The sequence below is a fragment of the Bos taurus genome, chromosome 4 (genome assembly GCF_002263795.3).
Source record: "Bos taurus isolate L1 Dominette 01449 registration number 42190680 breed Hereford chromosome 4, ARS-UCD2.0, whole genome shotgun sequence".
In the NCBI taxonomy this organism is placed as follows: Eukaryota; Metazoa; Chordata; class Mammalia; order Artiodactyla; family Bovidae; genus Bos; species Bos taurus.
In genome coordinates this window covers 99,817,287-99,829,272 of record NC_037331.1, presented here as the reverse complement: position 1 = coordinate 99,829,272, position 11,986 = coordinate 99,817,287, and the positions used below count along the sequence as shown (strand labels likewise).

Here is an 11,986-nt window from a genome sequence, read left to right as displayed (position 1 = left end):
CAACATCAGTCCTTCCAATGAACACCCAGGACTGATCTCCTTTAGGATGGACTGGTTGGATCTCCTTGCAGTCCAAGGGACTCTCAAGAGTCTTCTCCAACACCACAGTTCAAAACCATCAATTCTTTGGTGCTCAGCTTTCTATATAACACAACTCTCACATCCATACATGACCACTGGAAAAACCATAGCCTTGATTAGACGGACCTTTGTTGACAAAGTAATGTCTCTGCTTTTCAATATGCTGTCTAGGTTGGTCATAACTTTCCTTCCAAGGAGTAAGCGTCTTTTAATTTCATGGCTGCAATCACCATCTGCAGTGATTTTGGAGCCCAGAAAAATAAAGTCAGCCACTGTTTCCACTGTTTCCCCATCTATTTCCCATGAAGTGATGGGACCGGATGCCATGATCTTAGTTTTCTGAATATTGAGTTTTAAGCCAACTTTTTCACTCTTAAGAGGCTCTTTAGTTCTTCTTCACTTTCTGCCATAAGGGTGGTGTCATCTGCATATCTGAGGTTATTGATATTTCTCCCGGCAACCTTGATTCCAGCTTGTGCTTCATCCAGCCCAGCGTTTCTCATGATGTACTCTGCATATAAGTTAAATAAGCAGGGTGACAATGGGTCATAAATAATAGACTATATATATATGCATATAATTGTTCCAATAAGAGTTTTTATTGCCTCTCTCTGTGTTGATATTTGCACACCTGGATCATTAGGGTTTAAGCACAATTCACCTAGTGGCTGTGCCCCAGGTTATTACAGTCAGTCTCTAGGAAAAGTGGAACTGGTTTTGCTAGAATGGTCCTGAAGCCTCAAAGCAAAAGAACAAAAATTCTTAAAACAAAATTTTTTAAAAATACACATTGTACCGGTCAGTTAAGTTTGCTCTGCTCTGTGGCATCAAACTAAAGTCTTAAGTCTCTGGACAGCATTTGCCAGTCAGAGAGATGAGTCAGTTTTCCCTCCACAGAACATTATGTGTAGTATTGACAGACACACAGCGTTCACATCGTTGTCTTAAGTATGGAAGAGTTCCTTGAGGGCAGGAATTGTTTTATGCCACTCTTTTTTTTTTTTTTAATCTCCTTGGAAGAAAAGTTATGAGCAACCTAGACAGCATATTATTAAAAAGCAGAGACATTAATTTGCCACCAAAGTCCATCTAGTCAATTCTATGGTTTTTCCAGTGGTCATGTATGGATGTGAGAGTTGGACTATAAAGAAAGCTGAGTGCGTAAGAATCGATGCTTTTGAACTGCGGTGTTGGAGAAGACTCTTGAGAGTCCCTTGGACTGCAAGGAGATCCAACCAGTCCATCCTAAAGGAAATCAGTCCTCAATATTCATTGCAAGGACTAATGCTGAAGCTTAAACTCCAATACTTTGGCTACCTGATGTGAAGAACTGACTCATTTAAAAAAAACACTGATGCTGGAAAAGATTGAAGGCAGGAGGAGAAGGGGACGACAGAGGATGAGATGGCTGGATGGCATCACCGACTCAATGGACATTTTGAGTTTGAATAAGCTCCGGGAGTTGGTGATGGACAGGGAGGCCTGGCGTGCTGCAGTCCATGGAGTCGCAAAGAGTCCGACGCGACTGAGCAACTGAACTGAAGCTTTTTTTTTTAAAGTATATTCTCTGTGCCCAGCAGAGCCTGACATGTAGTAGGAGCCCAAGGATGCTCGATAGTGGAGGAAGGAAAGGAAAGATCAAGGAAGGGAAGGAAGGAGGGAAGGAGGGAAAAGAAAAGGGAAGGAATTCAATTTCTATTGAACACTTAGAAAGTGAGCAGGGTGCGCTCCGACATTATAAGTTGTTTCTTTAAGTTTTTCCCATTCATGCTGCGCAGTTCCTCCACTAGCGCTATGGCCCTTCTCGACCTCCAGACCCAGTCGTCTGGTCTCCTAGACACGCCCACTACTCCCCGACTCGCGTTCGCCCGGCGGCTCAGTCACGGCGGCTCAGTCACTGCGTCTGCGCACGCGGAGCGCTCCGCCGCGCGCCTTCGGGGCGGGGTCCCGAGCAGGGCGTTCCGCCGCGGGGAAGAGGAAGAGGAAGTTGGGGGACGGTCCTAGCCGGGAGTGAACCGGAAGTGCAAGCTCTGCTGCTTCTCCTCGGCCAGGCGGAACCTACTCTGCTGGGCCCGGTGGCCGCAAAAAAAAAAAAACAACACTTTTCTTTCTCCCGCCCTAACGGTCGCCGCGGCCAACTGCCTCGCCCGCCTGGCCGCCTACCCCGCCTTCTCTTCTGTGCGGCTACCGCGCGGCCCTGTGTCCCTCTCGCCCGGCGGTATCCGCTTGCCGCTGCCACCGCCGCCTCGTCTTGCTGTCCGGCCAGCTGGCCCGCCCCGCTGCAGTGATGTGCGACAAGGAATTCATGTGGGCCCTGAAAAACGGAGACCTAGATGAGGTGAAAGACTATGTGGCCAAGGTACGTGGAGGAATGAGTGGAGTCGGCGAGAGCACGGAGGTGGGATGGAGAGGAGGCTGAGGAAGCGGGGGCGACCTCCTGGGTGGAGGTGGCGCGGAGAGTGGGAGGCTGGGAGCGTCTAAAGCCGAAAACTGGGTCCACAGAAAACGGTCGCGTTCTGGGTCAGATAACTGCCGTGGTGACACAGGGTCTTGCCTTCTTGGCTTCTCGGGGGAGGGGAGAGTGGGTGACCAGCTCTTCTAGAGTCGCTTATGAGCACTGAGGACTTGAGTTTGGCCCTGTTCGACGCCAGCATTACTTCCAATCTTTCTTTGGATGAGGTAATTCTCCATCTTGGACCTGCCCACTACTGAACGAAGTAACAAGTGATTAGAATAAGAGTAACATTTTCTATTTAACTTTGGGCATGTTATGAATTTTTAAAGTATTTCTTGACCGTGGAAAAAAAAAGTACCGAAAATAGCAGTAGTTAAAATTCTGAAACTTGGTGTCACTTCACTGTGAACTCTTAACTTTGGGTGTGGCCTCTTTCCTCTCCCCCGCTGCAAAGAATAACTTAATTTGCTTCCAGTGGTCAAGTTGTCAGTTAGCATCTGGGAGTGTTTAAGATACTTGAGTTTTCAAACCAGCGGGTTAACTTCAGTGATTCCATCTTTCTCCTAGATTCCATCAGAAGTGCTTACATGTGTAATAAAAAGTAATGTAGTTTAGTCACAGTACATTTAGGGGGAAAATCATGATGAAGAAAGCTAATCTCAAACCTAAAACCAAGTGTGAATCCACGTTGTGATGGAGTGGTAAACTTAAAATTCCAGTGGCCTGCCTTTGGACCCTGAAATGACGCCTTTGTAATTATGAGAGAACTTATATGTGATTCTAATATGGTGATGATCTAAAAAATCTTCCAAAACAAAATAGGACTTTATTACATAAATATGGAGCACATGTTGTTTCTAAAATGTATAACTTTGTGACATGATCATGGAGGGCATCTTGCTCAACGTCTAAAAGCTTGAGAATCTGATCCAGCTTCTAGTTCTTCAAAGGCTGTGACCACTGGTATATGATGCTGTGTTTCTGCTTCACAGTGGAGTGTTAGAAGCAAGTAAGCAAAAGCAGAGTTTCTTAAAACTTACAGGATTGTGCAGGGCAAGCTACTGTTAGTTTTTACTCTATTTAATACCATTGCAATCTAGACATTCCGCATGCAGATTATCTTCTTAGTCCTTTGAGATGGATTTTTAGGATACTGTTAACTGCCTTCAGCTAGTGGGAGTCTGAAACCAGTCTTTTTTGGATCTTTCAATGTAAGGTTAAAGGAAAGAAGTTACTGGGAACTTTTCATGGTATGATTCCAGTGGTGAGACACTGCATGCAGTACTCTGGAAGTGAGTGGGCTTTTGTTTTTCTGCTAATGGTGGCACCTAGTTTATTTTATGTTCTTGAGATTTGAAAAGTTAAGGACTGAGCTTGCAGCTACAAAAATAACATGCTTTACATAGTGTCTTCCTGTTACATTATCCTTGTGCATCTTGTGAAGTAAATCTTTCTATTGGTCCCATTTTACAGATAAGATTACTGAGATACAGGGTGCATATGGGGGGGAAAAAAATCTAGTTACAGAGATAACAAAAGGAAGGCAGAACTAAACTGCTGACTCCCAGACTTAGACTCCTTCACTGCTCCACAGTCTCACAATCTAAACTGTAATTGTGAAAGTTTATGATACCAAGATCTCTAGCAGGACATTTCCAAGGTCCACGTCCAGGCAGATTATGCACAGTTTTCAGTCTCACAAAAACATTTGTGTAAAAATAAGTGCTAGTAACAATGGATTGATTTGTTTTCGGTTTTTAAATTAGGTCATTCTATTCTGTTTAATTTTGATTTTTCCCTAATACTACCATACTGCCTACACTCATTAACAAAAAAGATGTGCATAAGAGGGAAATAGACATCAAAAGAAAGTATTAAGAACTGATTTATGCAAAAAAAGTAATTCTTTGAACAGATCATGGAGCTTTTTCTTTTCTTAGTTTTTATCGAGTAAAAACTAAGAGACTGTTGAGTCTCTTAAAATACCTTTTGCTTTGTTAATGAAAAATGATAAAAAACAAAACAGCCAAAAACTAGCCCTCCATTTTTCACTGACTGAGCTCTCCTATTGTGCCTTTTTATATTTCAAGTCCTCCTAACATGGTTTCTTCTGCCCAGCCTCCATCTTCCCTGCTTATTCATAGATTCACCTTTTTCATCTGGTGGGCAGTCATTATTATTTTCTAAGTTTTTGTTGTGTACAAAGAAAGTACATAAAGAAACATGTCTTGTTATGTAGTTTTCCTTCTAAGGGGTGAGAATCTTTAAAATAGTCTCCTGAGTACACCTGTGAAGATCTCTCACATTGTTAACATTTAAGAATGGACCTGTAGGTGAAGCAGTTTAGTATTTTTCCTTAAAATTAATGTTTTAAAAAGCAATAATTGTACTTTTCTACTGACTTCTGTACAGAAGTCGGAGTATGGATAGGCATAAATTGTTGGCTTGGGGGGAATTCTTGAATTCTGAAAAATAAATTCAAAGTTCCAAAACCATTGAAAATTATATGTTCCTAAATGAAAAAAGCAACATATAAAGAAAAACAGATTATTCCATGTTACATGCTTATCTGATTCATCATTAAAACAGTATCTGAAGCAGTTTGGTTTCTTGACTATAAGAAACTAAATATAAAGACTATATTAATTCTTCCATTTTTATTGGGCACCGTTCAGGCCCCCAACACTTTGCTAATCTTGGCATGATAGTGATGCTCAGAAAACTTAAACATTAATGTTCAGCTGACCTCTGGAAAAAGCATTCATACTGATAAGGTAGCATGTAGATTAAAAGTAACATCTCACATATGACAATTTGTTCAATTGGAAAACAAGCGAAAGACACAAAGTAGGATATTCATCAGCAATGGTGGTAGTAGTCACCGTCTTCAGTCTGTGTGATTCATCTGAATGCCTTATTTTTGCCTTCCATTTCTGCCTTTATGTTAATTTCTCCCATTGGAGTTAATTCGGCTTTCATTTGAGCTCCAGACATAGTAAATAACTGCATTCAGATAAATCCTGAATGTTTCTATTTTTCTTGTCCACCTTCTAATGACTTCATGACCCACCCATTTGCCCAAACTAGAAATTGGGGAATTTCCCCAACTTTTTGAGTGGTATCAAGACTACCTTATTTCTTAGTTCCTTTCTCTTAACATCACTACTTTAAATTAATTGCTGCTTAACCACCTGGACTATATTTTCCTTGACTGTAGTTTCTCTCTCGTCCCTGTCAGCTGGAACATCTCAGCTGGAGGAATCTCTGTGTGATAGGAATCTGAGCGTCTTTTTCAGCCAACCTCCTTCATTACCCTTATACTTTTGTGATTCCCCATTATTTATTTTTAAAAGGGCCAACTCCTCCTTGGTTTGGCATCCCAGATCATGAAGATCTGGCCTATGCTGGCCTTTTTAAACTCTCTTCTCTACATGTGCTCTGTTCCAGACCTCACCAAGCTCTTTCTTACTTGTGTATTTTCTTCACCTGTGATCTTTCATCCTTCTTGACCAAGTCAGCTCACCGCAGTCCCTAAGTCCTACCTGGTGAGCTGTTTATCCTCTTAGCTTAACTATCACCTCCTCCAGAAAGGCATTTTGACTTCACATGGGGTGCTGCTGCTTCTACTGTTTCACTTACCAAATTGCTATGATTTTGTTTGTGTGTCTGTCTTTAATTAAAGGCTGTGAGCCTCTGGAGGATAGATACATATATCCTTTTTCATCTTTGTATCTCCAGTATGGTGCCAAGGAATCTCACACATTAAAAGCATATGTTCCAAATAAATCCTTTATATTCTTAAGTTCACTGTAGTTTTAACATCCTGCATTAGTTATGTAATAATAATTATCATTGACAGGATGACTTATTTTGGCAGGTACTGGAAAGTACTCTGTAAGAGTTTTACCTCAATTTTTATTTGCCTTTTACCAAAGCATTTCAGTATAGGTAATTGCATTCCCATTTTAAAGATGAGGAAATTGAAGCTAAAGAGAAGTTAAGTAATTTAACAAGATCACAAAATAAGTAGCATACCTGGGATTTAAACACAGAGCTGTCTCTACAGCCCATATATTTTTCACCGGATCGGTCTGCCATGAAATGGTTATCTGGCTTCTTAGCTCACAGTAACTTACTTAGCGTGAGCACCTTAAGAAGATGAGAAACGGGCTTGCAAGAGGCAAGCACTGCTGCTGCTGCTAAGTCGCTTCAGTAGTGTCCGACTCTGTGCGACCCCATAGACGGCAGCCCACCAGGCTCCGCCGTCCCTGGGATTCTCCAGGCAAGAACACTGGAGTGGGAAGAGGCAAGCACAAGTTACTTGATTGTGAATAAGGCGATGGCACCCCACTCCAGTACTCTTGCCTGGAAAATCCCATGGACGGAGGAGCCTGGTAGGCTGCAGTCCATGGGGTCGCTAGAGTCGGACACGACTGAGCGACTTCACTTTCACTTTTCACTTTCATGCATTGGAGGAGGAAATGGCAACCCACTCCAGTGTTCTTGCCTGGAGAATCCCAGGGATGGCGGAGCCTGGTGGGCTGCTGTCTATGGGGTCGCACAGAGTCGGACATGACTGAAACGACTTAGCAGCAGCAGCAAGGATATAGTAAAATGGCTATAGTTTTTTTAAATTTTAACTGTTTACTTTTAAAATTGTTACATTTGGAAATAATTAGCATGGAGACTTCTCTGTAAACTTTAAGTCTTGTCAGGTGCTATCTTTCTCAAAGTGTTCCTAAAGAAACTGATTGATGGCTTGTGGAAACGTGTGTGCATGCATGTGCGCATGTTCAGTTGTGTCCGACTTTGCGACCCCATGGACTGTAGCCCGCCAGGCTCCTCTATCCATGGAATTTTCCAGGCAAGAATACTGGAGTAGGTTGCCATTTCCTGCTCCAGGGGATTTTCCTGACCAGGTATCTAACCTGCGTCTCTTGGATTTCCCGCATTGGCAGGCGGATTCTTTACTGCTGTGTCACCTGTGAAGCCCTCATAGTCATACATAATCTTATCATTTGTATTAATAATTATCCTATAGAAAAGTTAAGTTGTGTCTGTTTGCTTTAAGAAGAAACAAAAGTTAACTGAGGCATTGCGATTTCTATTCAGAATGGTTTAAACAAATGGCACTTTTTTCAAAAAGTATGTTCTTAAAACTTTATTTGAATACTGTGAAGCCACGTAGAAGTGTAACTGCTTTTATTTATCACATCAACCCATGAACATAGTTAATTTGTTAACCTAATATTAGAGATTTTAGAGATGAAGAAACAAAGCCAAAGGTTAAACAACTTGCCCAAAGTCCTAGAGTTCTTGAGTAACAAAGCTGAGATTTTAAGTCAGTCTCTCTGACGTCAGAGCTCTTATTACTTAAGCATAACATTGACTTTAATTTTTCAATACTGGTAAATACCTCAGGGATGCTATATTATTGAGTATAAGTATTAAAAATAATCACAGCAAGATGGTAATTATCCATTGAGACTACTTAGAGGTGAGCTTTGTGTTTAGTTTTGAGACTCCAGCTCTCAGGTGAACGCTTGTGAGTTGTATGGATAAGTAGTTACCTTAGAATCTCCAGCAGGTCTGATATATGTACTCTTGTTTACGTGTGCTTCTGTTTCACTTGCTGTGAAACACTAGACATCAGGTCTCTCTCTAACTTCTCTTTCTCTGTGGTTTTCTTTCCCACTCCAGCCCCTTTCTAGTTACACCTGCCTTTGACATTCTGATAGGTTGAAAAGCAACAATTGTTCATCTTGTGAAAGAAAAGGATCTCTTGAACCTGAGGAAAAGTATCAGCTCTAATCTTAAGAAATTGCATGACTTACTGAGATCACTTTTCACTTTCCTAATAAAATAGGCAATTGAAAAGAGGTCCTGATTCAAACTATCTTGCATATATCAGTTTTACATAATTTCCTCTTTTTTGTTTCTTTTTTACATTACCAGTTTCTTTCTTATAAAAATTTGTCACTGTGTTTAGGCCCTTTCTGCAGCAGGGCTTGTGACCCAGTCAGAAAGCCAGTAGGTCAGCTTGTGTAAAAAGGTGCCCTCAGTAGATACAGAATAGTTTAGATACTTTTCTCTGTTTCTTACTTTGAACTTAAAATGAGAAGATCTTTTTTACATTGCAGGAGGAGTGTTTACTTATATGTACATCAGCTATTTGTCATGTTTTGCTTTGAGATTCTAAACATAAAAAACTAGGGCAAACAAGTAAAAGTGTAATAAAGCTGATTTAAATTTTAAAGTAACATACTTATTATTTAAGGGATAAAGCTGTATTGATAGAATCATCAGTTCAGTTGCTCAGTCATGTCTGACTCTTTGCGACCCCATGGACTGCAGCACACCAGGCCTTCCTGTTAATAAAATTCGACAAAGTACCCCTTGCCCATTATCCCTACTAGTGTTTTTTATTTAAAATACAGATTTTATTAGGTTTTTTTAAGACAGAAAAGTATAAAAAAAGACAAAATTTGGTCTGTAATTCTGCTCTCTAGATAATTACTGTTACCTTTAACAAGTGAAATTAACTTAGGTACAGACTAGAAAGGAGAAGGCAATGGCACCCTATTCCAGTACTTTTGCCTAGAAAATCCCATGGACGGAGGAGCCTGGTAGGCTGCAGTCCATGGGGTCGCTAGGAGTCGGACACGACTGAGCGACTTCCCTTTCCCTTTTCACTTTCATGCATTGGAGAAGGAAATGGCAACCCACTCCAGTGTTCTTGCCTGGAGAATCCCAGGGACGGGAGAGCCTGGTGGGCTGCCGTCTATGGGGTCACACAGAGTTGGACACGACTGAAGTGACTTGGCAGCAGCACAGACTAGAAAATACAGCACCTGTGGCTCTCTGTGCCAGTACCTCTGAACAGAGTTAGCCATTCTTAACACGGTCACGTAAGTAATTCCAGAAAAACATTGGAAAACCCACTTACTCATCCATTTCCCCACTTTAAAAAATTATGTACACTTCTGCACTTTCCTTTTTTTTAATTCCTTAATAATTTATCTTAGGTTCCACATTACATTTATTCATCCCTCCTTTTTAAATGGTGCATATTATTCCATTTTATGTATATACCATAATTTAACTAATGCTCCATAATAAACATCTTTTTTCTGGCTCACATTATTGTGATTACCTTTATATATATATAGATATGTTTGTATGTGTATACACACCTTGACAGTTTCTGAGGCCATAGCTCTATGACCCTCCTGATGAGTTTTATCAACTTAGACACAAGTCAGCAGCACAAGACCATCCCTAATGACGTTGCGTTTTTTGCTCTCTGAATAGGTGATTTGCATTTCTTTAATGAGGAAATGAAACATCAGAACTTTTAGCATTTGTATTCATTTCCTCAGATTTCTTGTTTATACCTTTCATTTTTCTAGTAGGTAATTGGTCTGGTTTTTTAAATTGATTTGTATGAGCCCTTTATAAATTAATTTTTTATCATACATTTTGCAAGTCTTTTTCCCGGTTTGTCTCTTGGCTTTATCTTTTTTTGTTGTTTTCAGTTCAGTTCAGTCGCTCAGTCATGTCCGACTCTTTGCGACCCCATCAATCACAGCACACCAGGCCTCCCTGTCCATCACCAACTCCCAGAGTTCACTCAGACTCATGTCCATCGAGTCAGTGATGCCATCCAGCCATCTCATCCCCTTCTCCTCCTCCCCTCAATCCCTTCTAGCATCAGGGTCTTTTCCAATGAGTCAACTCTTTGCATGAAGTGGCCAAAGTACTGGAGTTTCAGCTTCAGCATCAGTCCTTCCAGTGAACACCCAGGACTGATGCTGTTGTTTTACAGCAGTCTTTACTTTTTATGTGATTGAATTTGTCACTTTTTCCCCTTTTGTGACTTGGATTTTGTGTACTATTTGAAGAGACTGTTTCTTCTCTATCAGATTATGAGTAAAGTTGGTCTTTTTTATTTTTTTTTTCCAGAACTTCTGGTTTTCTTTTTTTTTTTTTTTTTTTCCTGTTTTAGACATTTGATCATTTTGTTAATTATTTTGTGGGAAGGTATGAAATAGTAATATAGTTAGTGTATTTTTTTAGACAGTTTCCACATTTATTGTAATTCCTCTTTGCCTGCTGATCTGAACTATTTTCTTTGTCCTAAAGAAAATTCCAATATGTTTCTTGCTCTTTTTCAATCCATACTAAGCAATTTTAATGGTAGCTTCATAATATGTTTTAGTATGGGATAGAGCCACTTTCTCTCTTATATTCCCTTTAGAATTTCTGCAATAGAGTTTCTTTAAGAATTCTTCCTTTTTTTCTGTCATTTTAAGGAAACTGAGCATTTTGGGAACCAACCTTACCTTTAACCCATATGTCTTCATAAACATTGCATTTTCTTTTTCCTGGAATGCTTGCAGCATGTGATCTGAAGACATGCTGCTTTAGATTTTAATTCTTTATGAAATATCTCAGAGTGGGAAGGTATGATACAGTATGGCAGTATTCTGTATCAAAGTATTTGGAACAGCAGAGTTCTGTTTAGGTAATCAAATCACAGCTGAATTGATAATTAAGAATTACTTTATGGTACTATATCCAGGCCACCTTGTAATGAGGAATGTGAGTGAAAGTAGTTTTTATGCAACTGACTTATTTTTTTAGTCTGCAAAACACTAATACGGGTGTAGAGGACCTGTGGTCAATGAAATCAACGAGAGAAGAAACAAAAACGTAAGCTGACCTGAGAGAATGAAGAGACAGAGTCACATTACCTTCAAGTTCCCCAGACCTGTACAATAACTACTGTATGTAAATATAACCTTGAGCTTCAGGAAAAGTTTAAAAGATTTGATCTACTTTTATCTCTTATTTAAAAGTCAGAGACAAGTGCGGTATATTTTGGAAAGATTTCTGTTTGACCATATAAAATAATGAGTATTTTGATACTTGGGTCTAAATTATTAGCCATCTGAAAAATTTAGATATCAGAAAAAGATAGATAATGTTTTTCCCATTGTATAATAAATGCTGTAATAGCAAAGTCCTTGTCCTGAGGGAATTTGGAATATTGTTATTGGTTTAACATGATTGAGTGTATTGACTTTGGAATTAAATCCTCCAGTTCTGGCTAGCTTATTAACCTGATCACTTTCAATGAGTTAGTTAACTGCTTAGAGTTTGAATTTCCTGAATTGGAGAAAATGGGGATAATGATACCTACTTAATATAATGTAAACTGTATACTATTTTCCCTGGAATATAGTGAGTGCCGATAAATGTTAACCATTGTTATTAATAACAACCCAACATTTGTTTAGAAGTAAAACTCCTTAAAGATCATCTAGTCTACCTTCCTCATTTTGTAAATGAGGAAAAATTAGATATGAAAGGATTTGACTCAGATTATACTGCTAATTAGGATTAGGACTTCAGTTCACTTTTTCTGACTTGAACAGGTGCCTTTTCACT

The 11,986-nt window shown here is 39.8% G+C and overlaps 1 protein-coding gene across 1 annotated transcript in view; it reads left to right on the top strand.

Annotated features, from left to right (window-relative positions):
• The first annotated feature begins 2,107 nt into the window (after positions 1–2,107).
• Positions 2,108–11,986, top strand: part of MTPN (myotrophin) — a 76,346-nt gene continuing 66,467 nt past the window's right edge. Inside the window, 1 exon segment of the mRNA NM_203362.2 lies at positions 2,108–2,440. Within this exon segment, the coding sequence (NP_976238.2) occupies positions 2,369–2,440 (72 nt within the window). The 5' untranslated portion in view covers positions 2,108–2,368.